Source organism: Cherax quadricarinatus, chromosome 39 (assembly GCF_038502225.1).
Source record: "Cherax quadricarinatus isolate ZL_2023a chromosome 39, ASM3850222v1, whole genome shotgun sequence".
NCBI classification, from domain to species: Eukaryota; Metazoa; Arthropoda; class Malacostraca; order Decapoda; family Parastacidae; genus Cherax; species Cherax quadricarinatus.
In genome coordinates, this window is record NC_091330.1 from 9,261,896 (window position 1) to 9,289,263 (window position 27,368).

General features: G+C 37.3%; 1 protein-coding gene across 3 annotated transcripts in view; it reads left to right on the forward strand.

Annotated features, from left to right (window-relative positions):
* Positions 1 to 27,368, forward strand: part of Tace (ADAM 17-like protease Tace) — a 55,538-nt gene that overhangs the window by 18,784 nt on the left and 9,386 nt on the right. For 2 of the 3 annotated variants that reach the window (XM_053787531.2, XM_053787529.2), the window contains exons 7-12: positions 941 to 1,135; positions 11,705 to 11,843; positions 12,659 to 12,894; positions 13,321 to 13,762; positions 16,321 to 16,436; positions 17,509 to 27,366. In XM_053787531.2, the coding sequence (XP_053643506.2) occupies positions 941 to 1,135; positions 11,705 to 11,843; positions 12,659 to 12,894; positions 13,321 to 13,762; positions 16,321 to 16,436; positions 17,509 to 17,967 (1,587 nt within the window). In that variant the 3' untranslated portion in view covers positions 17,968 to 27,366. Of the gene's footprint in view, positions 1 to 940; positions 1,136 to 11,704; positions 11,844 to 12,658; positions 12,895 to 13,320; positions 13,763 to 16,320; positions 16,437 to 17,508; positions 27,367 to 27,368 lie in introns of those variants that run through there. The other variant, XM_053787532.2, reaches the window with a different exon arrangement.

Here is a 27,368-nt window from a genome sequence, read left to right on the forward strand (position 1 = left end):
TGACACTAATATCAACTCTATGGTTTATTTATCTATCAAAATTCATCGGATATGACATAATAAACAATATTAATAACATAGTAACATGACATGTACTCTAGAATGAATAAAATACGTCATTACATGTCACGACTGGTGTTGTGTTGTGTTGTTGCTGGGTGTATAAGGGCCACTGAGAGCATAAGCATAAGCGGCAGCAGAGGCAGCGGTGTTTTTAGTCGCCATATATACCTCAAACTACAGTGGAGGAGTTAAGTTTCGCGTCGTCATTTTTCTATCGCTTAATCGCTTAACTTACTTGCTACACTGTTAGTGCTACACTTCATCGCTGGCTGGCTCTGTAGCCTTGATCGACTCGTGCTGCTTTAGTATCGTACATATCGTAGAATTACTGAATCACTGAAGAAATGTTTGGATGAATGCACAGGGTAATGTTCACTCAAGGATAAGCACAACTAGACTGGCTCACGACGCCTGTGTGGGCAGGCGTGCAGGTGCGGGCAGGCAGACAGGTCTGGTATGCAGGCTGAAACACGGGGCACAGGGCGAAACTCGGGACAAAATTTAGCTGAAAAAAGCAGTCTAAGCTCAAAGCGGCTGATGCTCAGGGCGGCCGAAACTTGGGGTTCCACTGTACTTCATTTTCTGTATTCTTCTTTCTTTCAACATATTGGCCATATTCCACTGAGGCAAGGTGGCCCAAAAAGAGAAATTAAAGTTTCTCTTTTTAAATTTAATAATGTATACAAAAGGGGTTACTAGCCCATTGCTTCCGTCATTTTAGTCACCTCTTATGACACACATGGCTTACGGAGGAAGAATTCCATTCCATTCCATGACCTAAGTGCAAGATTGCCCTATACTTGAGTGTATGCGATATAAAGAACATTATTTAATACACATTAACTACAGAATGTTTAACTTACGACTTTGTTCCCAGATCAGTCTCATTGATCGTGTTGACAAGATCTACGAGAACACATATTGGAGAGATGGAACTGATAATGGAGGCTTTTCAGGTATGGGGTTTGTAATCAAGAAGATTCTTGTGCACCAAGAATGGACACCCATAGGTTCCAACCAAGTGCACTATAATATGGAGAGGAACTCTTGGGATGTACGCAACTTACTTGAGGTAAGACGTTGGTTACTCAGCTATACACGTAAGATTGCAGGTAAATCTTACTAACTTCTACAGTACTTACATTCCCTATATACATCTTTTCTTCCCTGTACATTTGTTAATAGTTTAGGGGGTTTGGCCTGAGTCTGGGCTCTGAGGATGAAGGTTCCTGGAATTATTAATATATACAGTAGAACCTCAGTATGCAACCTTAATTCATTCCAGAAGGCTGTTCGAGTGCCGATTCGTTTGAGTATTGAACAAGTTCTTCCAAACCAATTTTCTGTTTGGTTGGCTGTTATCACTAATCTTTGTAGGCCCCATGGTGACTTATTTATGCAAATAATACAAAAAAAAAAAAATGTGAAGAAACACGAAATAGTTTGCAGCGAAGTTCTGGCAGGTGGTATTTGTTTGGTCGAGTGCTGAGCTTTGTTCGAGTAGGGAGCTGGTCGTGTTCCGAGGTTCCACTGTATTTAGTTTTAACAGATAAATAGAGCGTTCAGTGTATGTATTGTTCAATGTTAACAAATAAGTTGCCTCTGGTTTCCTTGTGTATTATGGTATGCTTTATTTAAAGCTTCTGTTTTTTTATTTTGACCAGTATCTCCAAGTATAATTCAATATAATACTGTTCCACTTCATTCCATGCACTTCTAGCATAGCTGATGGCATCTGCAATGTTAAATTTATTTCAGAAGCTTGATACTGCCAGGTTGGAGTTAGTCCATTGATGCAACTAGTTTTTTCATAACGTTTTTTGTGTAGTTACACTTGAATGTTCGAGTTGGAAGTGGTTCGAAACTCGGGGTACCACTGTATGTGGTAGTGTAAACATGTTATCAGGCATTTATATGTATTTGAAAGTGAAAAAAGGGTGATTCACTTATGTCAATTTTCGCTTTACAGTGGTAGCCTGAACCTAACCTGCTGTATAAGTAGGGCTCTCCTGTATATATATACTTATGTGGAGTGCTAAGCCCATGTGGGTTATTTAGTGTATAGTGGTGAAGGCTCGATCCTCTATAAGGTAAGTGTAAGTCAGAATCTCTTGTATTGGCCTAATTACATTCCACAAACCCAGAGCCACTAGAGGGACTTATTTATTTCATAAATATGGTAAATGATCTGAAGTGGGTTTCCCATTCTCATATTTTCTAGTCTTGGATTTTCAGTGGCTTTCTAAACTAGAAAAATAAAATACTAATATAATTTACAAAAAACATTCTTTCCTCAATCCTGTCATTTTGGTGAATGCATTTGAATGGGGTTGATTGGTGTTAGAAAGTTTAGTTACTTATACTCATGGCTCCACATACATTAACTTTTTAACTTGTATACATGTACAGGATAGTCTACACATAGCATGCTTCAAATAATTTTGTTAGAAACTTTTGCCTCTGAGAGTGTATTTTCTTTATGGGTAATGGGATTAGATTTTGTATGAACTAATGCTGAACTTGTTTGTTTGAATTACTAACTCCTGGGAAGAAAATAAAATTTATTGATATATGATTGCATGCCATCCATTTTTTTCACATGAAGTTAATGGTACATTGAATACTGGTGGGAGATGGCCAGTGTTAAAAAAAAAATGTAGCATAGTGCATTACATTTAAATGTATATCTGTGAATTATAGTAAGTATCAGTGATGCAGTACATGGAGTGTAAAGTGCGTGGTAATATATTTTTAATGCATTAGCCATCTCCCATTAGGGTAGGGTGACCCAAAAAGAGATGAAACACATTGACTGCCATTCACTCAATAACTGTCTTGCCAGAAGAGTGCTGACATCACAGTTCAGATATCCCTATAACCTGCAATATCCCCATGCCTCATTCAGGGTGCAGACACTGCCTTTCCCACCTCCAGGACTCTTTTTTTTTTTTTTTTTTTTCTCAACAAGTCGGCCGTCTCCCACTGAGGCAGGGTGACCCAAAAAAGAAAGAAAATCCCCAAAAAGAAAATACTTTCATCACCATTCAACATTTTCACCACACTCGCACATTATCACTGTTTTTGCAGAGGTGCTCAGAATACAACAGTTTAGAAGCATACACATATAAAGATACACAACATATCCCTCCAAACTGCCAATATCCCAAACCCCTCCTTTAAAGTGCAGGCATTGTACTTCCCATTTCCAGGACTCAAGTCCGACTATATGAAAATAACCGGTTTCCCTGAATCCCTTCACTAAATATTACCATGCTCACACTCCAACAGATCGTCAGGTCCCAAGTACCATTCGTCTCCATTCATTCCTATCTAACACGCTCACGCACACTTGCTGGAAGTCCAAGCCCCTTGCCCACAAAACCTCCTTTACCCCCTCTTTCCAACCCTTTCGAGGACGACCCCTACCTCGCCTTCCTTCCCCTATAGATTTACATATATGCTTTCCATGTCATTCTACTTTGATCCATTCTCTCTAAATGACCAAACCACCTCAACAACCCCTCTTCTGCCCTCTGACTAATACTTTTATTAACTCCACACCTTTTCCGAATTTTCTGCATAATATTTACACCACACATTGCCCTTAAACAGGACATCTCCACTGCCTCCAACCATCTCCTCGCTGCTGCATTTACCACCCAAGCTTCACACCCATATAAGAGTGTTGGTACTACTATACTTTCATACATTCCCTTCTTTGCCTCCAAATTAACGTTTTTTGACTCCACATATACCTCAACCCACCACTCACCTTTTTTCCATCATCAATTCTGTGATTAACCTCATCCTTCATAAATCCATCCGCCGACACGTCAACTCCCAAGTATCTGAAAACATTCACTTCTTCCATACTCCTCCTCCCCAATTTGATATGCAATTTTTCTTTATCTAAATCATTTGATACCCTCATCACCTTACTCTTTTCTATGTTCACTTTCAACTTTCTACCTTTACACACATTCCAAAACTCATCCACTAACCTTTGCAATTTTTCTTTAGAATCTCCCATAAGCACAGTATCATCAGCAAAAAGTAACTGTGTCAATTCCCATTTTGAATTTGATTCCCCAAAATTTAATCCCACCCCTCTCCCGAACACCCTAGCATTTACTTCCTTTACAACCCCATCTATAAATATATTAAACAACCATGGTGACATTACACATCCCTGTCTAAGACCTACTTTTACCGGGAAGTAGTCTCCCTCTCTTCTACACACCCTAACCTGAGCCTCACTATCCTCATAAAAACTCTTTACAGCATTTAATAATTTACCACCTATTCCATACACTTGCAACATCTGCCACATTGCTCCTCTATCCACTCTATCATATGCCTTTTCTAAATCCATAAATGCAATAAAAACTTCCCTACCTTTATCTAAATACTGTTCACATATATGCTTCAATGTAAACACTTGATCTACACATCCCCTACCCACTCTGAAACCTCCTTGCTCATCTGCAATCCTACATTCTCTCTTACCTCTAATTCTTTCATTTATAACCCTACCGTACACTTTTCCTGGTATACTCAGTAAACTTATTCCTCTATAATTTTTACAGTCTCTTTTGTCCCCTTTCCCTTTATATAAAGGGACTATACATGCTCTCCGCCAATCCCTAGGTACCTTCCCCTCTTTCATACGTTTATTAAACAAAAGTACCAACCACTCCAACACTATATCCCCCCCTGCTTTTAACATTTCTGTCATGATCCCATCAGTTCCAGCTGCTTTACCCCCTTTCATTCTACGTAATGCCTCACGTACCTCCCCCACACTTACATTCTGCTCTTCTTCACTCCTAAAAGATAGTATACCTCCCTGACCAGTGCATAAAATTACTGCCTCTCTTTCTTCCTTAACATTTAAAAGTTCCTCAAAATATTCTCGCCATCTACCTAATACCTCCCTCTCCCCATCTACTAACTCCCCTACTCTGTTTTTAACTGACAAATCCATACTTTCCCTAGGCTTTCTTAACTTGTTTAACTCACTCCAAAATTTTTTCTTATTTTCATTAAAATTTCTTGACAGTGCCTCTCCCACTCTATCATCTGCTCTCCTTTTGCACTCTCTCAGCACTCTCTTTACCTTTCTTTTACTCTCCATATACTCTGCTCTTCTTATAACACTTCTGCTTTGTAAAAACCTCTCATAAGCTACCTTTTTCTCTTTTATCACACCCTTTACTTCATCATTCCACCAATCACTCCTCTTTCCTCCTGCCCCCACCCTCCTATAACCACAAACTTCTGCCCCACATTCTAATACTGCATTTTTAAAACTATTCCAACCCTCTTCAACTCCCCCCCTCACTACTCATCTTTGCACTAGCCCACCTTTCTGCCAATAGTCGCTTATATCTCACCCGAACTTCCTCCTCCCTTAGTTTATACACTTTCACCTCCCTCTTACTTGTTGTTGCCACCTTCCTCTTTTCCCATCTACCTCTTACCTAACTGTAGCTACAACTAAATAATGATCCGATATATCAGTTGCCCCTCTATAAACATGTACATCCTGGAGCCTACCCATCAACCTTTTATCCACCAATACATAATCTAATAAACTACTTTCATTACGTGCTACATCATACCTTGTATATTTATTTATCCTCTTTTTCATAAAATATGTATTACTTATTACCAAATCTCTTTCTACACATAGCTCAATTAAAGGCTCCCCATTTACATTTACCCCTGGCACCCCAAATTTACCTACTACTCCCTCCATATCATTTTTACCCACTTTAGCATTGAAATCCCCAACCACCATTACTCTCACACTTGATTCAAAACTCCCCACGCATTCACTCAACATTTCCCAAAATCTCTCTCTCTCCTCTACACTTCTCTCTTCTCCAGGTGCATACACGCATACCCACTTTTCACATCCAATCTTTATTTTACTCCACATAATCCTTGAATTAATACATTTATAGTCCCTCTTTCCCTGCCATAGCTTATCCTTCAACATTATTGCTACTCCTTCTTTAGCTCTAACTCTATTTGAAACCCCTGACCTAATCCCATTTATTCCTCTCCATTGAAACTCTCCCACCCCCTTCAGCTTTGTTTCACTTAAAGCCAGGACATCGAGCTTCTTCTCATTCATAACATCCACAATCATCTCTTTCTTATCATTTGCGCAACATCCACGCACATTCAGACTTCCCACTTTGACAATTTTCTTCTTCTTATTCTTTTTAGTAATCTTTACAGGAAAAGAGGTTACTAGCCCATTGTTCCCGGAATTTTAGTTGACTTTTACAACACGCATGGCTTACAGAGGAAAGATTCTTATTCCACTTCCCCATGGATATAAAAGGAAAAGTAATAAGACCAAGAACTATTAAGATAAAATCAAAGAAAACTCAGATGAGTGTGTATAAATAAATGTGTACATGTATGTGTAGTGTGACCTAAGTGTAAGTAGAAGTAGCAAGACATACCTGTAATCTTGCATATTTATGAGACAGACAAAAGACATCAGCAATCCTACCATCATGTAAAACTTGTAAGACTTGTGTCTAGAAAATTGGTATACCTGAATCCCTTCATAAATGTTACCTTGGTCATAGTCCAACACCACTTGTGTCTACTTGCTCTGCTCAAACATGCTCACACAAGCCTGCTGGATGCTCAAGCCTCTAGCACTCAAAACCTCTTTTATTTCCCCATCCCAACAGCTTTTACTGGAACAACCCCCCTCCTTCCTGCCACCCTAGCTTTATGCACCCTCTTGATCATCCTATTCTGCTTCATCCTCTAAATGCCCAAACTGGCTCAACAACCCCTCTTCATCCTTCTGGATTATACCTTTGGTAACCCCTCATCATCTTCTCATGTCTATGTTCCAAATTCAGTGTGTTATATTCACACTACACATATCTCTCACACGATATCTTCACTGCCTCTAGCTTTCTCCTCGCTGCAACAGTCGGAGACCATGCCTCACACCCATATAAAAGGTTGGTACTGCTGTACTTTGGCACATTCACCTTTTTATCTTAGTAGATAAACCTTTTTCTTCCCACTGATGCCTCAACACTACTTTTTTTTCTTTATCTTTTCTGTGATTCGCCTTATCACTCATACACCCATCTGCTAATACGTCCATTCCCAAATGTCTAAAAGTATCCATACTCACTGTCTCCAGTTTGATATCCAATCTTTCATTGCCTAGACGTTTTGTTACTCATCACCCTGATCTTTTTTGTATGCTCATTTTTAATTTCCTTGTTTTACATATCCCTTCAAATTCATCTACCAACTTTTTGCAACCTTTTGGAATATCCCATCTGTATCATCAACAAAGTGCAATTGTGGCAGCTCTCATATTGCATCAAAGTCATAATCTTTTAATCTAACACCTCTCCCAAACACCCTAGCATTCACTTCTTTTGCAATCCCCATCTACAAATGTGTTAAAGAACTATGGTGACTTTACACATCCATGTCTATGGCCTACTTTAACTGGAATTGTACAGAATTGGGATATTGCTTATTTTATATGAAGTGTTACTAGGTTTAGTGTGTATGGCATCTTGTGCTGAGCTACTTACTGAAGGCTCTGCTGAGAGCTTTGTATCAAGTGATGCTACGCTCAGAGTGTGAAACATCTTGTACAAAGTTTCTTGGGAGAGCTTTGTGCCAAGCTGTTTTAGGTATGGTGTGGTGTGGAGCTTCTTGCACCTGGCTTCTTAGTGAGAGCTCTGCTGAAAGAAAAGTTATATGGATGCTTGAAAAATTTATCATGTTATAAAGGGAGTACAGTAAACCCTTGACTACTAGGGAAAAACAGGTAGCTGGTAATGGCACTTGTGATTATTTTCCCGTGATAGTAATGCTAAGAAACACTTCTTTAATCAACGAATTTTGTCCATTATTTGAATTGACCTAGTGGATTTTGTCTTATATTTCAGAAGTCTAGTAAATCGAGGGTTTACTGTAATTATACTGGTGCTCTTACACTTTAAAAAATATTTCCCTATTAAGTAGCAGGATTTGGTGGGAAGCAATATTATTTATCTATTTTCTACAAGTACAATGAACCCTTTTATCTATAAAGTGACAGTACACCTGCTCTATCTGTATTACTAAATGTGTTGAACATGTTGGTGATTCATAATAGGGAGTGAATAAGTGTTTAAATAAGAAAGTTGAAATCTAGGTGGAGTACAGTATGCATCTTCATGGCCATCATGACACCAGCTGACATCACAAACAATGCACATTCTAGTTTTCCTAAACCTTGCTAGGTGAGACAAAGTAGTGTTTATGTGTCTAATAAAGTGAGGGAAGATGTATGGCCAGTCTCCTGCCAGCTGCTACCTCTCTTATATTATCAACATACCTTTGATATACCTTTGATTAGTTCTGAGAGTTTTTCTACTCCCAGAGTCTGGCCTTAGAGGAATGCTGTTTCCCTGCTGGCTCTGGCTTTGGTTTAGCTAAAGTGTGTTTTATTAATGTTTCTTCCAGTAAACATTATCACTCCTCATGAATAGATCATACAAAGACAGTTCATATATGTATTGAAAAATTAGATAGAAATCTGAGATCTCACAATATTGCTGAGAGTCCAAGATAGGGTCAACAGTTCTCCATATCTCATGGATACTACCTCCCACAACATTTTTTATAATTATATTACTGGAGAAGAGAGGAATGTAGAGGAGAGAGAGAGAGGTTTTGGGAGATGTTAAGTGAATGTACAGGAGCCTTTGAACCAAATGAGAGAGTAATTGTGGTAGGGGACCTGAATGCTAAAGTAGGAGAAACTTTTAGAGAGGGTGTGGTAGGTAAGTTTGGGGTGCCAGGTGTAAATGATAATGGGAGCCCTTTGATTGAACTTTGTATAGAAAGGGGTTTAGTTATAGGTAATTATGTATTGGTAGATAAAAGACTGTTGAGTAGACTTCAGGATGTACATGTTTATAGAGGGGCCACAGATATATCAGATCACTTTCTAGTTGTAGCTACACTGAGAGTAAAAGGTAGATGGGATACAAGGAGAATAGAAGCATCAGGGAAGAGAGAGGTGAAGGTTTATAAACTAAAAGAGGAGGCAGTTAGGGTAAGATATAAACAGCTATTGGAGGATAGATGGGCTAATGAGAGCATAGGCAATGGGGTCAAAGAGGTATGGGGTAGGTTTAAAAATGTAGTGTTAGAGTGTTCAGCAGAAGTTTGTGGTTACAGGAAAGTGGGTGCGGGAGGGAAGAGGAGCGATTGGTGGAATGATAATGTAAAGAGAGTAGTAAGGGAGAAAAAGTTAGCATATGAGAAGTTTTTTACAAAGTAGAAGTGATTGATGCAAGGAGGGAAGAGTATATGGAGAAAAAGAGAGAGGTTAAGAGAGTGGTGAAGCAATGTAAAAAGAGAGCAAATGAGAGAGTGAGTGAGATGTTATCAACAAATTTTGTTGAAAATAAGAAAAAGTTTTGGAGTGAGGTTAACAAGTTAAGGAAGCCTAGAAAACAAATGGATTTGTCAGTTAAAAATAGGAGAGGAGAGTTATTAAATGGAGAGTTAGAGGTATTGGGAAGATGGAGGGAATATTTTGAGGAATTGTTAAATGTTGATGAAGATAGAGAAGCTGTGATTTCGTGTATAGGGCAAGGAGGAATAACATCTTGTAGGAGTAAGGAAGAGCCAGTTGTGAGTGTGGGGGAAGTTCGTGAGGCAGTAGGTAAAATGAAAGGGGGTAAGGCAGCCGGGATTGATGGGATAAAGATAGAAATGTTAAAAGCAGGTGGGGATATAGTTTTGGAGTGGTTGGTGCAATTATTTAATAAATGTATGGAAGAGGGTAAGGTACCTAGGGATTGGCAGAGAGCATGCATAGTTCCTTTGTATAAAGGCAAAGGGGACAAAAGAGAGTGCAAAAATTATAGGGGGATAAGTCTGTTGAGTATACCTGGTAAAGTGTATGGTAGAGTTATTATTGAAAGAATTAAGAGTAAAACGGAGAATAGGAAAGCAGATGAACAAGGAGGCTTTAGGAAAGGTAGGGGGTGTGTGGACCAGGTGTTTACAGTGAAACACATAAGTGAACAGTATTTAGATAAGGCTAAAGAGGTCTTTGTGGCATTTATGGATTTGGAAAAGGCGTATGACAGGGTGGATAGGGGGGCAATGTGGCAGATGTTGCAGGTGTATGGTGTAGGAGGTAGGTTACTGAAAGCAGTGAAGAGTTTTTACGAGGATAGTGAGGCTCAAGTTAGAGTATGTAGGAAAGAGGGTATTATTTCCCAGTAAAAGTAGGCCTTAGACAAGGATGTGTGATGTCACCGTGGTTGTTTAATATATTTATAGATGGGGTTGTAAGAGAAGTAAATGCGAGGGTCTTGGCAAGAGGCGTGGAGTTAAAAGATAAAGAATCGCACACAAAGTGGGAGTTGTCACAGCTGCTCTTTGCTGATGACACTGTGCTCTTGGGAGATTCTGAAGAGAAGTTGCAGAGATTGGTGGATGAATTTGGTAGGGTGTGCAAAAGAAGAAAATTAAAGGTGAATACAGGAAAGAGTAAGGTTATGAGGATAACAAAAAGATTAGGTGATGAAAGATTGAATATCAGATTGGAGGGAGAGAGTATGGAGGAGGTGAACGTATTCAGATATTTGGGAGTGGACGTGTCAGCGGATGGGTCTATGAAAGATGAGGTGAATCATAGAATTGATGAGGGAAAAAGAGTGAGTGGTGCACTTAGGAGTCTGTGGAGACAAAGAACTTTGTCCTTGGAGGCAAAGAGGGGAATGTATGAGAGTATAGTTTTACCAACGCTCTTATATGGGTGTGAAGCGTGGGTGATGAATGTTGCAGCGAGGAGAAGGCTGGAGGCAGTGGAGATGTCATGTCTGAGGGCAATGTGTGGTGTGAATATAATGCAGAGAATTCGTAGTTTGGAAGTTAGGAGGAGGTGCGGGATTACCAAAACTGTTGTCCAGAGGGCTGAGGAAGGGTTGTTGAGGTGGTTTGGACATGTAGAGAAAATGGAGCGAAACAGAATGACTTCAAGAGTGTATCAGTCTGTAGTGGAAGGAAGGCGGGGTAGGGGTCGGCCTAGGAAGGGTTGGAGGGAGGGGGTAAAGGAGGTTTTGTGTGCGAGGGGCTTGGACTTCCAGCAGGCATGCGTGAGCGTGTTTGATAGGAGTGAATGGAGACAAATGGTTTTTAATACTTGACGTGCTGTTGGAGTGTGAGCAAAGTAACATTTATGAAGGGATTCAGGGAAACCGGCAGGCCGGACTTGAGTCCTGGAGATGGGAAGTACAGTGCCTGCACTCTGAAGGAGGGGTGTTAATGTTGCAGTTTAAAAACTGTAGTGTAAAGCACCCTTCTGGCAAGACAGTGATGGAGTGAATGATGGTGAAAGTTTTTCTTTTTCGGGCCACCCTGCCTTGGTGGGAATCGGCCGGTGTGATAATAAAAAAAAATAATATTCAGTTCGCATTTATTTTCATAAAATTTTACATGTTGTGCTGAATAGAAAACATAAATAGTATTAGTAGTTCCCACCAAATTTACTTTGCTGGTTTTTTTCCTTCAGCCTTATAATGGTGCTGTTCTTTTCTGTCTTAAATCCAACCATGCCATTCCCTCTCTTCTAAAGGTGTTTAGCCGAGAATACTCTCATAAGGATTACTGCTTGGCACACCTCTTCACCGACATTAAGTTTGAAGGGGGTATCCTGGGTCTAGCTTATGTAGGATCCCCCCGCAGAAATTCCGTTGGGGGGATCTGCACACCAGGTAGGTTTCCAGGAAGTATTGTGAATTATCTTGATAAACGTTATATTATTTGTAATTTTTTAATGATCACATGGTAAGCATAACAGCTGATGATAACTTAAATGACAAGGTTTTTTTTTCTACACTAAATCATTAATCTTTAGTTTGTGCTTAACTCCCTTTTTTAATGCCCTTGGGATTTTCTTGCTAGCTTATTTATCATACAGTACAGTACTTAATTAGATATTAAAATTATTAGAGCAGCTTTGCTTTATGTACTTACTTTATGGGTATATGTACTGGATATGATTTTGTTTTTTACTGTATGTGGCATAATAGTGAACATTTATTTTAATGTTACAATAATTTTAACATTGGCTTGAGGTGAAAAAAATAATCAACACTCATTTGAATTCTTGATTAAAGTTTATATAACATTTGTGCATGGGGAAAAGGTACTATGATATTGCTATATCTGCTGTTTTTATTTATTTTTTAGATACAATGCTGTGCTGTAAATTATGGTTTCTTTTTACTTACTTTTTAAAGTTTGTAGCACTGGTTAATTTTTATTTTGTAGACTGATTCTTTTTACAGCAGATATCTGCCAACAAATACCTCTGGAAAATGGAGAATGTATTTTCTTTCATGGGCACCCTTGGGGCATTGCTGGTAAATGGTCTATGTGATAATTTTTTTTAAGGCTTACCAAAACTAGAAAATGGGAAATGGATTTGATTATTTAGAGACTAAGGTATCATTTATTATTTGCAAATATACTATTATATGTGTAAATTTTAAGTTGCCAGTTTATTAAAAATATTATTAATTTTCAGAATATTTCAAGAATGGTCACACACTCTACCTGAATTCAGGCCTCAGCTCCTCCAGAAATCACTATGGGCAGCGGGTCATCACACGAGAAGCCGATCTAGTCACTGCTCATGAGTTTGGTCATAATTGGGGTTCAGAGCATGACCCTGATAGGCCTGAGTGCAGCCCAAGTGCTAGCCAAGGTGGTTCCTATCTCATGTACACCTACTCTGTTTCAGGATATGATATCAACAACAAGGTACTGTATTTTTATTCATACATTCTCTTTTTTGAAAATACTGATTTTTTTTTTTTAGTATGTGTCAAACATTAGTATCCTTCATTAGTTTTTAATCAGTTTTCCCAGAATTTCTTGCATTAACTTAGAAAATAGTTATAGCAGACATTATGAAATATCATTAATTACAGAAAATGCCACTTTTTTCCTAGTAACAATCACACAATAGTAATACATTGTCAGTTTGTGGCAGGTGCGCGTGATGAATTATGAGAGTTCACTTAATGAAACATTAAACATATCAATGCACATGAAATGCATTTGTATAAATATTTGTTAAATAAGTTTTCAAATTCTAATTTTATCTACATGCAAGAAAATCTTAAATTCCAGAAGTTTATAATCTATTTTCTGAATTTGAACTTAAATACATTCTTTATATTTCAGAGGTTTTCTCCCTGCAGTCTTCGGGCAATTCGTGCCGTATTAGTAGCGAAATCTTCTCGATGCTTCACTGAGCCAGAAGAATCTTATTGTGGGAACCAGAGAGTAGAAGGCCAGGAAGAATGTGATGCTGGACTGGTGGGCCAAGATGACATTGACATGTGCTGTGATAAACACTGCAAGCTACGACCACAAGCCACCTGTAGCGATCGCAATTCTCCATGCTGCCAGAGCTGTCAGTTCATGAGCCATGGAGTGAAATGTCGTGAGAAGCAGCCTGCCACTTGTGACAATGAATCCAGATGCCTAGGTACAAAAGCTGAGTGCCCAAAAGCTAAACCCATGGAAGATGGCACACCATGCATTGAGAAAGGACAATGTCTTCAGGGCAACTGTCTCCCATACTGTGAGACACAAGATATGCAAAGCTGCATGTGTGACACAAGTGAGAAAATATTAATGTTTTGTTAAGTACTGTACAGTGTTTTCACTCTGAGGTGAAGGTGGGGATGGTGCAGTTCAGTGGGTCTTTTGAATTGTGATGTCTGCATATTTTGGTAAAATAAGTATTTAGTGAATAATGGTGCATGTATTTCTTTTTTCTCAGATCACCATACCTTGGTGGGAGACAGCTGGTATGGTAAAAGTTTTTAATATTAATGTATGTATTTTTTTTTTTTTTTCAACAAGTTGGCTGTCTCCCAGTGAGGCAGGGTGACCCAAAAAGAAAGAAAATCCCCAAAAAGAAAATACTTTCATCATCATTCAACACATTCACCTCACTCATACATAATCACTGTTTTTGCAGAGGTGCCCAGATACAACAGTTTAGAAGCATATATAAAGATATATAACATATCCCTCCAAACTGCCAATATCCCAAACCCCTCCTTTAAAGTGCAGGCATTGTACTTCCCATTTCCAGTACTCGAGTCCGGCTATATAAAAATAACCAGTTTCCCTGAATCCCTTCACTAAATAATGTATGTATATACTGTATAAATTTGATACACTGAAGTTATTTGAATTTGAATTTTGTGAAAAGAGATGATATTGAAATTAATTTGGTGAATATGTAAAAGATTTACAAAGTAAAAGGAAGGCAAATGCAATAGGAATGTAATAACAGAAAATGAATGAGTGATAAGTGTAAATAAAAATGCAAGAATTTGTTACAGATATACATATTGGGAGTCGCTGATTTTAGCAACAAACTTTAGGAAGAAATCCCATAATGGTTGCAAATCTTCTGTTACTATATTTCTTCATGGCCAGTGATTGCTTCCATAGTGTTTCAAACCTACCTGTAGTTGCAAGATTATTATTACAGTCAACACTAAGTGCTAAATCCACAAGGGGTATATAGAAAATGCAGTTACAGGAGTGATTATAGGCAAAGGAATATCTGTAATTGCAGGAACACATTGCAATGTTTTTTCCTTAATTTTTTGCCTCCTTTTTTTTTTGTTTCTGTTAGAGATTAAAGACCATTTTTTGTGGGTTAATTTAGCTATTAGTTTAATAAGTGTACCTGTAAAATGAAGTGCACTGATGCCTGACAAGATATTTTAGAAAATATCTTTTATTTTTTCTGAAAATTGAGAGAATTTTTCAATTTATATAATTACCATTGTTATAAATTTGTAGAAGAGAGGGAGACTACTTCCCGGTAAAAGTAGGTCTTAGACAGGGATGTGTAATGTCACCATGGTTGTTTAATATATTTATAGATGGGGTTGTAAAAGAAGTAAATGCTAGGGTGTTCGGGAGAGGGGTGGGATTAAATTATGGGGAATCAAATTCAAAATGGGAATTAACACAGTTACTTTTTGCTGATGATACTGTGCTTATGGGAGATTCTAAAGAAAAATTGCAAAGGTTAGTGGATGAGTTTTGGAATGTGTGTAAAGGTAGAAAGTTGAAAGTGAACATAGAAAAGAGTAAGGTGATGAGGGTATCAAATGATTTAGATAAAGAAAAATTGGATATCAAATTGGGGAGGAGGAGTATGGAAGAAGTGAATGTTTTCAGATATTTGGGAGTTGACGTGTCGGCGGATGGATTTATGAAGGATGAGGTTAATCATAGAATTGATGAGGGAAAAAAGGTGAGTGGTGCATTGAGGTATATGTGGAGTCAAAAAACGTTATCTATGGAGGCAAAGAAGGGAATGTATGAAAGTATAGTAGTACCAACACTCTTATATGGGTGTGAAGCTTGGGTGGTAAATGCAGCAGCGAGGAGACGGTTGGAGGCAGTGGAGATGTCCTGTCTAAGGGCAATGTGTGGTGTAAATATTATGCAGAAAATTCGGAGTGTGGAAATTAGGAAAAGGTGTGGAGTTAATAAAAGTATTAGTCAGAGGGCAGAAGAGGGGTTGTTGAGGTGGTTTGGTCATTTAGAGAGAATGGATCAAAGTAGAATGACATGGAAAGCATATAAATCTATAGGGGAAGGAAGGCGAGGTAGGGGTCGTCCTCGAAAGGGTTGGAGAGAGGGGGTAAAGGAGGTTTTGTGGGCAAGGGGCTTGGACTTCCAGCAAGCGTGCATGAGCGTGTTAGATAGGAGTGAATGGAGAGGAATGGTACTTGGGACCTGACGATCTGTTGGAGTGTGAGCATGGTAATATTTAGTGAAGGGATTCAGGGAAACCGGTTATTTTCATATAGTCGGACTTGAGTCCTGGAAATGGGAAGTACAATGCCTGCACTTTAAAGGAGGAGTTTGGGATATTGGCAGTTTGGAGGGATATGTTGTGTATCTTTATACATATATGCTTCTAAACTGTTGTATTCTGAGCACCTCTGCAAAAACAGTGATTATGTGTGAGTGTGGTGAAAGTATTGAATGATGATGAAAGCATTTTCTTTTTGGGGATTTTCTTTCTTTATTTGGGTCGCCCTGCCTCGGTGGGAGACGGCCGACTTGTTGAAAAAAAAAAAAAAAAAAAATTGGATACTCCAGTACATGTATTTAACTAAAAACTAAATTCAACGTTTCCAGTTGATGATGCTTGTAAGAGGTGCTGCCGCAAAACACTCAATGACACCTGTTTCCCTGTGATGCCTGTTGATATTCTTCCAGATGGAACTCCTTGCATTCATGGCTTTTGCAACAAGGTAACAAAACAGGCAGTGATTTGTATATATATTCATGATGATGTGAAATTTCATAATTTTAACACTTTTCAAAAGCAGTAGTTTAATATAAAGAATGTACGTATTTTAATATTTTCTGTAGATAAGTAGATAGCAACCACCCAGGGAGGTACTACCATCCTGCCAACTGAGTGTGAAATGGAAACTTGTAATTGTTTTACATGATGGTAGGATTGCTGGTGTCTTTTTTCTGTCTCATAAACATGCAAGATTTCAGGTACGTCTTGCTACTTATACTTACACTTAGGTCACACTACACTTGCATGTACAAGCATATATATATATATACACACCCCTCTGAGTTTTCTTCAATTTTCTTACTAGTTCTTGTTTATTTCCTCTTATCTCCATGGGGAAGTGGAACAGAATTCTTAATCTGTAAGCCATGTGTGTTGTAAGGGGCGACTAAAATGCCAGGAGCAGGAGGCTAGTAACCCCTTCTGCTGTATATGTTACTAAAGTTAAAAAGAGAAACGTTTGTTTTTCTTTTTTGGGCCACCCTGCTTTAATGGGATACGGCCGGTTTGTTGAAAGAAGAAGAATATACACATACATACACCCATCTGGGTTTTCTTCTATTTTTTAATAGTTCTTGTTTTTTATTTCCTCTTATCTCCATGGGGAAGTGGAAAAGAACTCTTCCTCTGTATGTCATGAGTGTCGTAAGAGGTGACTAACATGCCGAGAGGGGCTAGTAACCCCTTTTCCTGTATACATTGTTAAAATTAAATAGAAACTTTCATTTATTTTGGGAGGGGGGGGCACCCTGCTTTGGTGGGATATGGCTGGTTTGTTGAAATAAGAAGAGGAAAAACTTTCGTTTTTCTTTTTACAGGGTGACTTAAAAAGAAAAACGTTTATTTTTCTTTTAAGGTTATCCTGCTTCAGTGGTAGACTGCCACTGCATTGAAAAAAAAATTTAATGTTTTGACATTGGTTGTTCGGTCATATCTTTCATTATTACAGATGGTTAACAGGTATTGATGTTTATGAATTCCTTTCATATATAAACAGCATATTTTTTCTTTTTCAGGGAAAGTGTGAGAAGACAGTACAAGATGTCGTGGAGCGCTTCTGGGATATAATTGAGGACATAAATATCAATACTGTTTTGATGTTTCTTCGTGATAACATTGTGGGAACAGTTATCATTGTTTCAGTCATAATTTGGGTACCAGCTTCATGTATATTTAGCTACGTTGATCGTCGCCGCCAGGATGAATATCGCAAGTATGTACGCTGGTATTACAGCAATGAGCTTGTCCATCCTACAGATAGTGTGCGCATTATTGACAGTAAACGGAGACGTGTACACGAGCCTGGTCACGTGCAGGAGGCATCTAACCGTATACTAGACTCGAGTGGACGTTCACATGAACAAGGGACAAGACCTCATGACACCAGAGACCCTCCTGAAGGAGCTGAGACACGTCAGACTTTAAACACTCCACAGTGTCCGCCTGTGTCTCAGCATTACACTAGCGCCATGTAGACTCAAAAATGCATTTTACTAACTGCACATAGTGTGTATTCTTAGAGTGTGTTCAGTTTTTAATAGTGCAGTATGTAATATCTTTAGTCATTTCCACCTACAATATAGAATTTTACATTCAGTAGAATCACAGGTCTCAATATCTTTGAAAATAGTTTGTCATTTATATTGATACAGAATGCAGTATGTGGAAAAGTTATTGGATGGGTTATGTTTAGTAATCTTTGCTTACTATTCTAATCATTAAAATCAAATTTTCTATAAATTATTAACCCTTTGACTGTTGCAACCCCAAATCCTGAAGTGTTTCCTGGTGTCGAAAAATTTGTTGGAAAAAAAAAAATTATTTATTCTTATGAAATGATAGAGAATCTTTCCCTGATAGTAATGACACCAAGAGTACGAAATTTGATCGAAAACTTACGGAATTACGCTCCCGCGAAGTTAGCGATCGTGGCGATATATACGCATCGGCGATTTCGCCGACTTTGAGCCCTATTTTCGGCCAATTCCATCGTTCCAGTCTACCAAAGTCATAGCTATTTCTTTAGAACTCCATTTTTTCTATCAATTGAGTACAAGAAACTGCCCATTCACTGATTTCGACTACCCAATAAAGTGGTCAGAAATCGACAATTTGGCCAATTTCACGCAAAATTAAGAAAGATGCCAATTTCAAAATAGGGTCCAGAATAAACAATGCAGACATTCTTGGCACTAAAATAACATATCCTCTGGATATGTTATTTTAGGGGCCTGGAGATGTGACTTTAGTCACATCTCCAGGCCCCTCTTACATTACTCTTGCTTTTTATATTAATTTTTTATTCACACATAAAAATAGAAAATTTACTTTTATGCAGACTACTGCATTATTGTAAAAATGGTATTCTTTCACTAGTGTACTGATATTATATCAGTGCACTAGTGAATGAATATTAGACTCCCCAGTCGACGTGTATTGGACGTGTGGTGTGATTTGTTTACTCTTGAACATTGGTAAAAATCGAACATTTCCGCTACTTTGAGCTCAATTTCAAGGCCGTTTTCATCGTGAAACTAATCAAAATCATCTTTATTTTTGTAATGTGTTTTCCATTCTATCAAATGAGACCAGGAAAACGAGAATACACCCATAAATACTATAGGAAAATACACCTCAAAGTCGGAGTTTTAATCCAAAAACACGGTTGGAATTTTTTTTTCTCTCATTATGCACTGCATGCTGCAGGATTTTTTTTTTATGCAGTGCACACTGACCACACAGACCCATTCTCTCACATGTGAGCCTACCGGCTTTCTCCTGTTTGATTTGAAACCGCTAGAATTCTTGAGTATATATACGTCCGAAACACTGGCTCATAAGATGTATATACAGTGGACCCCCGGTTAACGATATTTTTTCACTCCAGAAGTATGTTCAGGTGCCAGTACTGACCGAATTTGTTCCCATAAGAAATATTGTGAAGTAGATTAGTCCATTTCAGACCCCCAAACATACACGTACAAACGCACTTACATAAATACACTTACATAATTGGTCACATTCGGAGGTAATCGTTATGCGGGGGTCCACTGTATACGACTGAAACAGTCAAAGGGTTAATTGTTTCACAAGCAGTAATCAACTTATCTTCATTGAAGGATTTTTTTAGGGAATAGAAAGAATCATTGGATTCATAAATTCTTTATAAAACTGCACCTTAAAGCAGAAATAATTGCATTTGTAATACATTATTGCAATCTCTGTTTTCATCAGCAGCCTTGAGTGCCATGAGCAGTCTGTCTTCACCACCCAACCCATTCTTATTTTAAAATGCCAAGGGTTGAAGATTTGCCCAGTGTCGAGCTTTCCACATTGTATTTTCTTTATTTTGTCTGATTAGCTTCATTTAGATTAGGTTAGGTTACATAAACCCATAAAAATGTAGATTTAATCACAAATAATCAGATTAGAAGAACATTCCATGATATAGCTGGTAATAAGGTGGGCAAGGAGAAATGGGAAACTTGGAATGGTTGACACGTATTACTCTTGATGCAAGAATAGGCTGCACTACCATGATATTTTACAACATACCTCACATTTTTTTATACTTTGATATATGTTTCAACTTTGCACTTTTTTTTTTCTCATTCATCAGTATGCATAGCACTTTTAGATTTACCCTCTGTAGAAGAAATAGGATTATGTAGTTACAACATTTTGTGTGATGCAGTGTGGCAGATACAATTGCCACTTCTCTGTCTTTTACCATCAGCTATCCTCAACTTTTTCACTCGCTCAATGCACTTCTTGTACTCTCACTTTTTTTACTTATCGTTTACATCATCACCATTCACAATAACTGCACAGTTATATGCTGAGTAGACATTTCTCTGTTGTGGTTGATTTCCATGTAAATGGAATACTGCAATGTGTTTATACTCAGCCATTGTAACTGACCAACATTGGGCAGACAGCTTAGAATCATTACTTGCAACAGTTTCTTGCCCTCTGGCTCATAATTCATCTATAAAAATTTTGCCGGGTTTCAATTCTTCTTAAGTAAAACGTCCTCAAAGTTTAAAAGTTTGTCTACCGAGAAAATTCATTGTACACTCTCTTAAATTCCCTCCAAATAGGGACCATGATACCAGGGCTTGGCTGTAATATTGCATTGCAGTACTACAGTATTTATTTAATGCGTTGTAATTTGAAAATTTACTATTTAGTAATTAATTAATATATTAAGAGAGTTGTGAAAATTTACATTTCAGTTTTTCATGCAATATCAGTGCACATCCTGAATTTCATGCCTGATATGTATAACAGCTTACTCATTAATTTTAAAATGTTAATGTAAATGCTGTTGTTTAAACAGTATAAGTGATGATATTTGTTCCAACAATTATTTACTCTTCTTTTTCTTTCAACAAACCGGCCATATCCCACTGGGGCAGGGTGGCAAAAAAGAAAAATTTATATGGGAGAAGGGGTTACTAGCCCCTTGCTCCTAGCATTTTAGTCACCTCTTGTAACACGCATAGCTTACAGGGGAAGAATTCCGTTCCACTTCCCCATGGAGTAATTATTTACTCTTATAATGATGAAATGTGTTTGCAAAATATAAGTGTTGTAATATTGATTACAACTTCTAAAATGAGAATCATTTGGGCAATGTACTGCAAGAGTAAACTGGACAGTATTAGAATTGTGTACAGTTAAGTTCTCTGTATGACCCCTGAGTTTCGTGATTAATTTCAGTTCCAGAGAGTATGCCGACTGGCGAAATTCACGATTAGCGAATCTATTTTCCCCATAAGAAATAATGGAAACCCAATTAATCCGTTTCAGACAGCCAAAAGTCTTCTTTTTTTTTCAACAAACCGGCCGTATCCCACCTAAGCAGGGTGGCCCAAAAAGAAAAACAGAAGTTTATCTTTTTAAATTTAGTAATTTATACAGGAGAAGGGGTTACTAGCCCCTTGCTCCCGGCATTTTAGTCGCCTCTTACAACACGCATGGCTTATGGAGGAAGAATTCTGTTCCACTTCCCCACGGAGATAAGAGGAAATAAACAAGAACAAGAACTAGAAAGAAAATAGAAGAAAACCTAGAGAGGTGTGTATATATATGCTTGTACATGTATGTTTAGTGTGACCGAAGTGTAAGTAGAAGTAGCAAGACGTACCTGAAATCTTGCATGTTTATGAGACAGAATAAAAAGACACCAGCAATCCTTCCATCATGCAAAACAATTACAGGTTTTTGTTTTACACTCACTTGGCAGGATGGTAGTACCTCCCTGGGTGGATGCTGTCTACCAACCTACTACCTACAACAGCCAAAAGTATTAACAAAAAATAATTTTTTTAAAGATTAAATATGGATTTGCATACAGAAAACAATGGCAAATAAATATAAAGCACTAATAAAATGGATAAATGAACATTTAACATCACACTTAACCTTTATTGATTCTTGTTGGTGTAGGAGGTAGGTAGGAGGCAAGAGGAAGGCGAGTTTATTATGCTTCAATATGACGCTAGTATCATCTCTACGGCTTATTTATCTATCACAATTCATCTAATATGACATTATAAACAATATTAATAACATAGAAACATGATATATACTCTAGAATGAATAAAATATGCCATAATGTATGAGAGGAGTAAATGGTGTAAGTGTTATAGTTGGGTTTAAGGGCCGCCACTGAGAGAAGCCGTGTTGGTGGCGGTGGAGGATTTTGCCAGCACCACCATCACACTTAACCCTTTCAGGGTCCAAGGCCCAAATCTGGAGTCATGCACCAGTGTCCAAGAATTTTCAAAAAAAAAATTTGTTATTTTTTCTTATGAAATCGTAGAGAATCTTTTTGTGAAGGTAATAAAACAAAAAGTACGAAATTTGGTGGAAAATTGACGAAATTATGCTCTCGCGAATTTTGATGTATCAGCGATATTTACAAATCGGCGATTTTGCCGACTTTGACTCCCATTTTAGGCCAATTACATTATTCCAATCAACCAAATTCTTAGCTATTTCACTAGTATTACTTCTATTCTATCGATTGAGCACAAGAAATCGCCAAGTCAACTGTTTCAACTACAAAATAAAGTGATCGGAAATTGTTAATTTGGCCAATTTAACACAAAGTTCAAAATATTCCAATTTCAAAATAGGGTCCAGAATAAACAATGTAGGTATTCCTGGCACTAAACTAACATTTCCTCTGTTCATTAGTTATGTTTTGAGGCTTTACAAATAAATTCCATTTTGATTTTTTATTCACATAATGAATTTTTATTCACACCAAAAAATAGAAGATTTACTGTTATGCAATACTGTAATAATTGTATAAATATCATCACCATATTTGTGAATGTATATTAGACCCACCAGCTGACGTGTATTAGACGTGTGAGGTCGTTTGTTTACTCTTGAATATCGGCAAAAATTTAACATTTCCGTTACTTTGAGCTCAGTTTCAAGCCATTTCCAGTGCTAAAACCAATCAAAATCATCTCTATTTCTGTAATGTCTTCCATTCTATCAAATAAGACCAAGATATCGCAAATACAAATATAAAAAACATACGAAAAAACACTGCAAAGTTGCTGTTTTAATCGAAAAATCATGATTTCAGTTTTTTTCTCTCATTATACACAGTGTGCTGCAGGATCTGTTTTATGTGGTGCACACATACCACATAGATGTATTCTCTCATATCTAGGCCCAAATGTACCACTCACAGTTTATCAGAGTGAGCTGAGCTCATGGCGTAGATCTACGGTTTGGACACTCACCGTAAAGCCGTAGATCTACGGGACGGACCCTGAAAGGGTTAATGTATGTAATTTATAAATAAGAAATATTTACATTTTAATTTATAAATAAGTAAGTTTATTCAGGTATACACAAATACAGTTACATACATAGATTATCATACATAGTAGTATATGTGTAAAGTACCCAGGATAACCCAAAAGATTCAAGAGTGACTTATTTCCATTGGTGTCCTTTTATATTTACACTTATATTTACTTTTATACTTACACTTTTAGATTTACACTTACCTTGGAGGAGATGTTAGTTTAATTAGTTAGTTTGATGAAGGAGATGTTGGCAGAGGTTTAGGGTGGTGGAAGATAGCAGGGCGGTGTATGTTCAGCGGTCCTATACACATCCAACAACATTGGAGAGTTACTCTCATGTTGTTCTTCTATCGCTTACTCGCTTAACTTACTTGCTACACTGTTAATTCTGCACTTTATCGCTGGCTGGAGCTATAGCCTTTATCGATACCTGCTGCTTTAGTATCATACATATTGTAGAATCACTGAATCACTACAGAACGCACATTCTCCCCTCTCTCTCCCTCCTCTATAGTACTATGCTATGAGTTTTTTCTTGAATTCTATTGTGTTTCTCACCTTCTTTACCAAAGGGCTGGCACTAGGAGCTTTCTTTGGGCCCATGGTGGCTTATTTAGCAGTTGCAAGCACAAAAAAACAATGAATTACATTGGACCCCGACTTATGATCAGCTCCCAACTCGAACACTTATGCAAGTATTTTTGTAAGTGCTTTTGTAAGTGTATTTTTGGGGGTCTGAAACAGACTAAGCTAATTTACAATATTCCTTATGGGAACAAATTTGTTCGGTAACGGCACCTGAACAGACTTCTGGAATGAATTAATATCGTAAGTCGGGGGCCCACTGTATTATGAAATGTGTTGTATAAACCCGTGGGGTGATGGTCACATGCTGGTAAACAATGGCACACTGGGTGTGAATAGTGCGGGAGACTGGCTTTGTGTGCGTGCTGATGGGCAGACGCGTACCAGAAGGTCGCCGAATCACAAGTCCAATCACAAACCACAAAGCTAAATTTTGCCGAAAAAACTTGCCGAAAATTGGATTTTACGAAAGTTGCGGCCGCCGAACGGCGGGGGTCCACTGTATATTTTTTAGTAAAAAAAAAAAAAAGAAAAGTTTCCACATACCTCTTGGTAAGAATTAACACTTTAAAATAATGGGCAAAATTCAAGTAAATTGTACTTTTAAATCCTTTGTTTTCAATATTTATTGCAATATGACCATAGATTATACCACCTTAGTGCTATGGTTTTATTATTTATTAACATTATTCTGATTTTATGGAAACTTCCATGTTATATCAAAGCTTACTGTAATTGTTTGACTTATCATTCAGTCTTGTAAGGCTGTATAATTGTGTGAATGATGGTGATAGTGTTTCTTTTTTGGGTCACCCTGCCTCGTTGGGAAACAGCCAGCGTGTTGAAAAAAAGAAAATCCATTGCTACCACAGCAAGTATTTGATAGATAATAAAGCAGTGGAAATGGAAGTTTAGCTCCTAACATGTATTTTTACATGTCTTTTTTATAGAAATACAATAATGGTGATCTGAACGTGTGTACACAGTGTATAAATGTCTCATTCTTCACAGTGTATAAGATGGCAGATAAATTGTACTGTTATAAAAAGTAAGCCCACTATTTAACAGACTGATAAAGGGAGATAGGGTGGTCAATAGTGGCAATTGTGGTGGATAGGGATGGTTGTTTTTGTTGTGATTAACAGTAAGGGGCGATTCTGTAGCCAGCGGACTTCTCCCATTGTTTCTGAATTAGTTGACACAGCGTATTGTTTCCTGTATCTCCAAAGTTTGTTAAATCGAAGACTGTTTACATGTTTTACTTGGCATCTAGTGTAGTGAACAATACCTTATATTACCAGGCACTGGTTGATTTTTTATTTTTACATCATGAATTAAAAGTCTTTATACATTCCATTTTTTTTTTTAAATATTTTTGATGATAAAATTTATGTGAAATAATTTATGGGAAAAGTATTGTACCTGATGTTGCTTTTTTTATATATTAGTATGTACATGTATTGTATTATTTTTATACTAATTTCTTATTATTATTATAAGCAAAAGAAGCACTAAACCACAAGGGTTACTAATTTCTTATGAAGCTTCTCCATTAATTTATCAGTTTTGATTACACATTATGGTAGTTTTATTGCTTTATTATCTCAGCTTTATCATTCCATTAATTATACACGTGATAGAGCTGCAGTTGTGGTCTTGATATTTTAAGATTATGTAATTAGGCTATGTATTGTATGTCTAAAATATTGAGTGATATGTTAAAAATCCTTCATATTTATATGTTTAAGAAGTATACCTTTCAAAACAGTCTTATTTGATGTAGGTCTTTCATACTCTCTTAAATAATATTTCTTTTAGTATAGCCAATTAAGGTAAGTGGCATTGTTTCTAGTCTTGGGGAAAATTTCTGGAAATGTGCATAATTTAAAATTAATGAAAAATATTAGAAAATTTCATTTTCTTAAACTTGAAACTATTTATCTTTCTACAATATTGACTTCTTGTTTGCTTACCTTCTTTCCATAAACTTAAGTTAGAGCAGCTATAGAAAACATTGAATGATCCACACTAGCAACTCACTCACATTGATCAGCAGTGTACACATCAGATAATTTAGTTGGGTCTACTTCTTATTTTTATTTCTTTTTATGAGTGTGAGGCATGGGTTTTAAATGTTGCAGCAAGGAAGAGGCTAGAGACAGTGGAGATGTGTTGATTGAGAGCAATGTGTGGTGTCAGTATTATGTAGAGACTTCAAAGCATAGAAGTTAGAAAACTGTGTGGGGTTACCAAAGGTATAGGTAATTCTTAGAGCCAAGGAGGATTGAGATAGTTTGGATATTTACAGAGGATAGAGAAGAGGTACATGATCAAGAGGGCATGTAAATCCAGGGTGGATTAATATAATTATTATAATCATGGGAGAGTGCTAAACCCTTAGTATTATACAGTGCATGGGGGGGGGATGGAAGGTATTCAGGCTTAATTCAGGGAACTGGAGCACAGATCCAATTCCTTAGATGAAGAGCACCTCACCAGCATCAAGGAACCTCCCTTGAGGGAAATCCAGGGTGAAGAGAAAGAAAGGAAGGTTTGAAAGGAGGGGGTAAAGGAAGTTTCAAGTGCAACAGGATTGTGTGAGCATGTTAGAGTAAGGTGAGTTCAGGAAGTGGGAAGTGCCTGCATTCTGAAGGAGGGATGGGGACATTGCAGTTCTGAGGGTCATTGGGATTCTGAAGTTTTTCACTTCTGGTAAGACAGCTGTTGAATGAATGGTGGAAAATAAGTTTACTTGTTTGAATCAACCAACTTTGTTCAAAGGCAACTTGTGTGGTAAGATAGTGATTATACTATCTTTGAACATCAGACATAGAATGGGTTACAAGAAGAAACAAGACACCACAAGCTCTGCTCCTGGAGCTACAAATGCATACATGTACCTAATCACAAATATCAGGAGGTAATCTCTCATATATTAAATTATTTTAAACCAGAAACAGCTAGAACAAGGTATAATCACAAATAATGGTACTAGGTAGTGGATGAAATGGGGACAAAGTTGAGAATTTCTTTTTAATTTTATAATGCAATAAATTTTTTTATCTAAAATGTTTTTAATATGTTAACTTTCAGAAATTTAACCAGTTTACTCTGACAACTGCCATGTCAAACCTGTTGTACATACTGTACAAATATTGAAGTATATTTCTGAATGGTTGGTACCATATATTACATGATTAAGTATTTCACTCACCTCTTAAGTTTTACTTGTAGATTATTCACTATTTTTGCTTTTTAAGTTATCTTAAATTTAAGATATGATTTTTTAATTAATCTTCCACATTGTCTCTCTTATGTATTTTACCTATGTAAATTGTATTTTAGTGTTTTATATATATTTTTTTTTTGGGGGGGGGAGGGGAATTTATTTTTTCTGTAGTAGTGCATGATGTTATAATTTTCTCTTTTTTTTTTTTTTTGACACTATTTTTCCT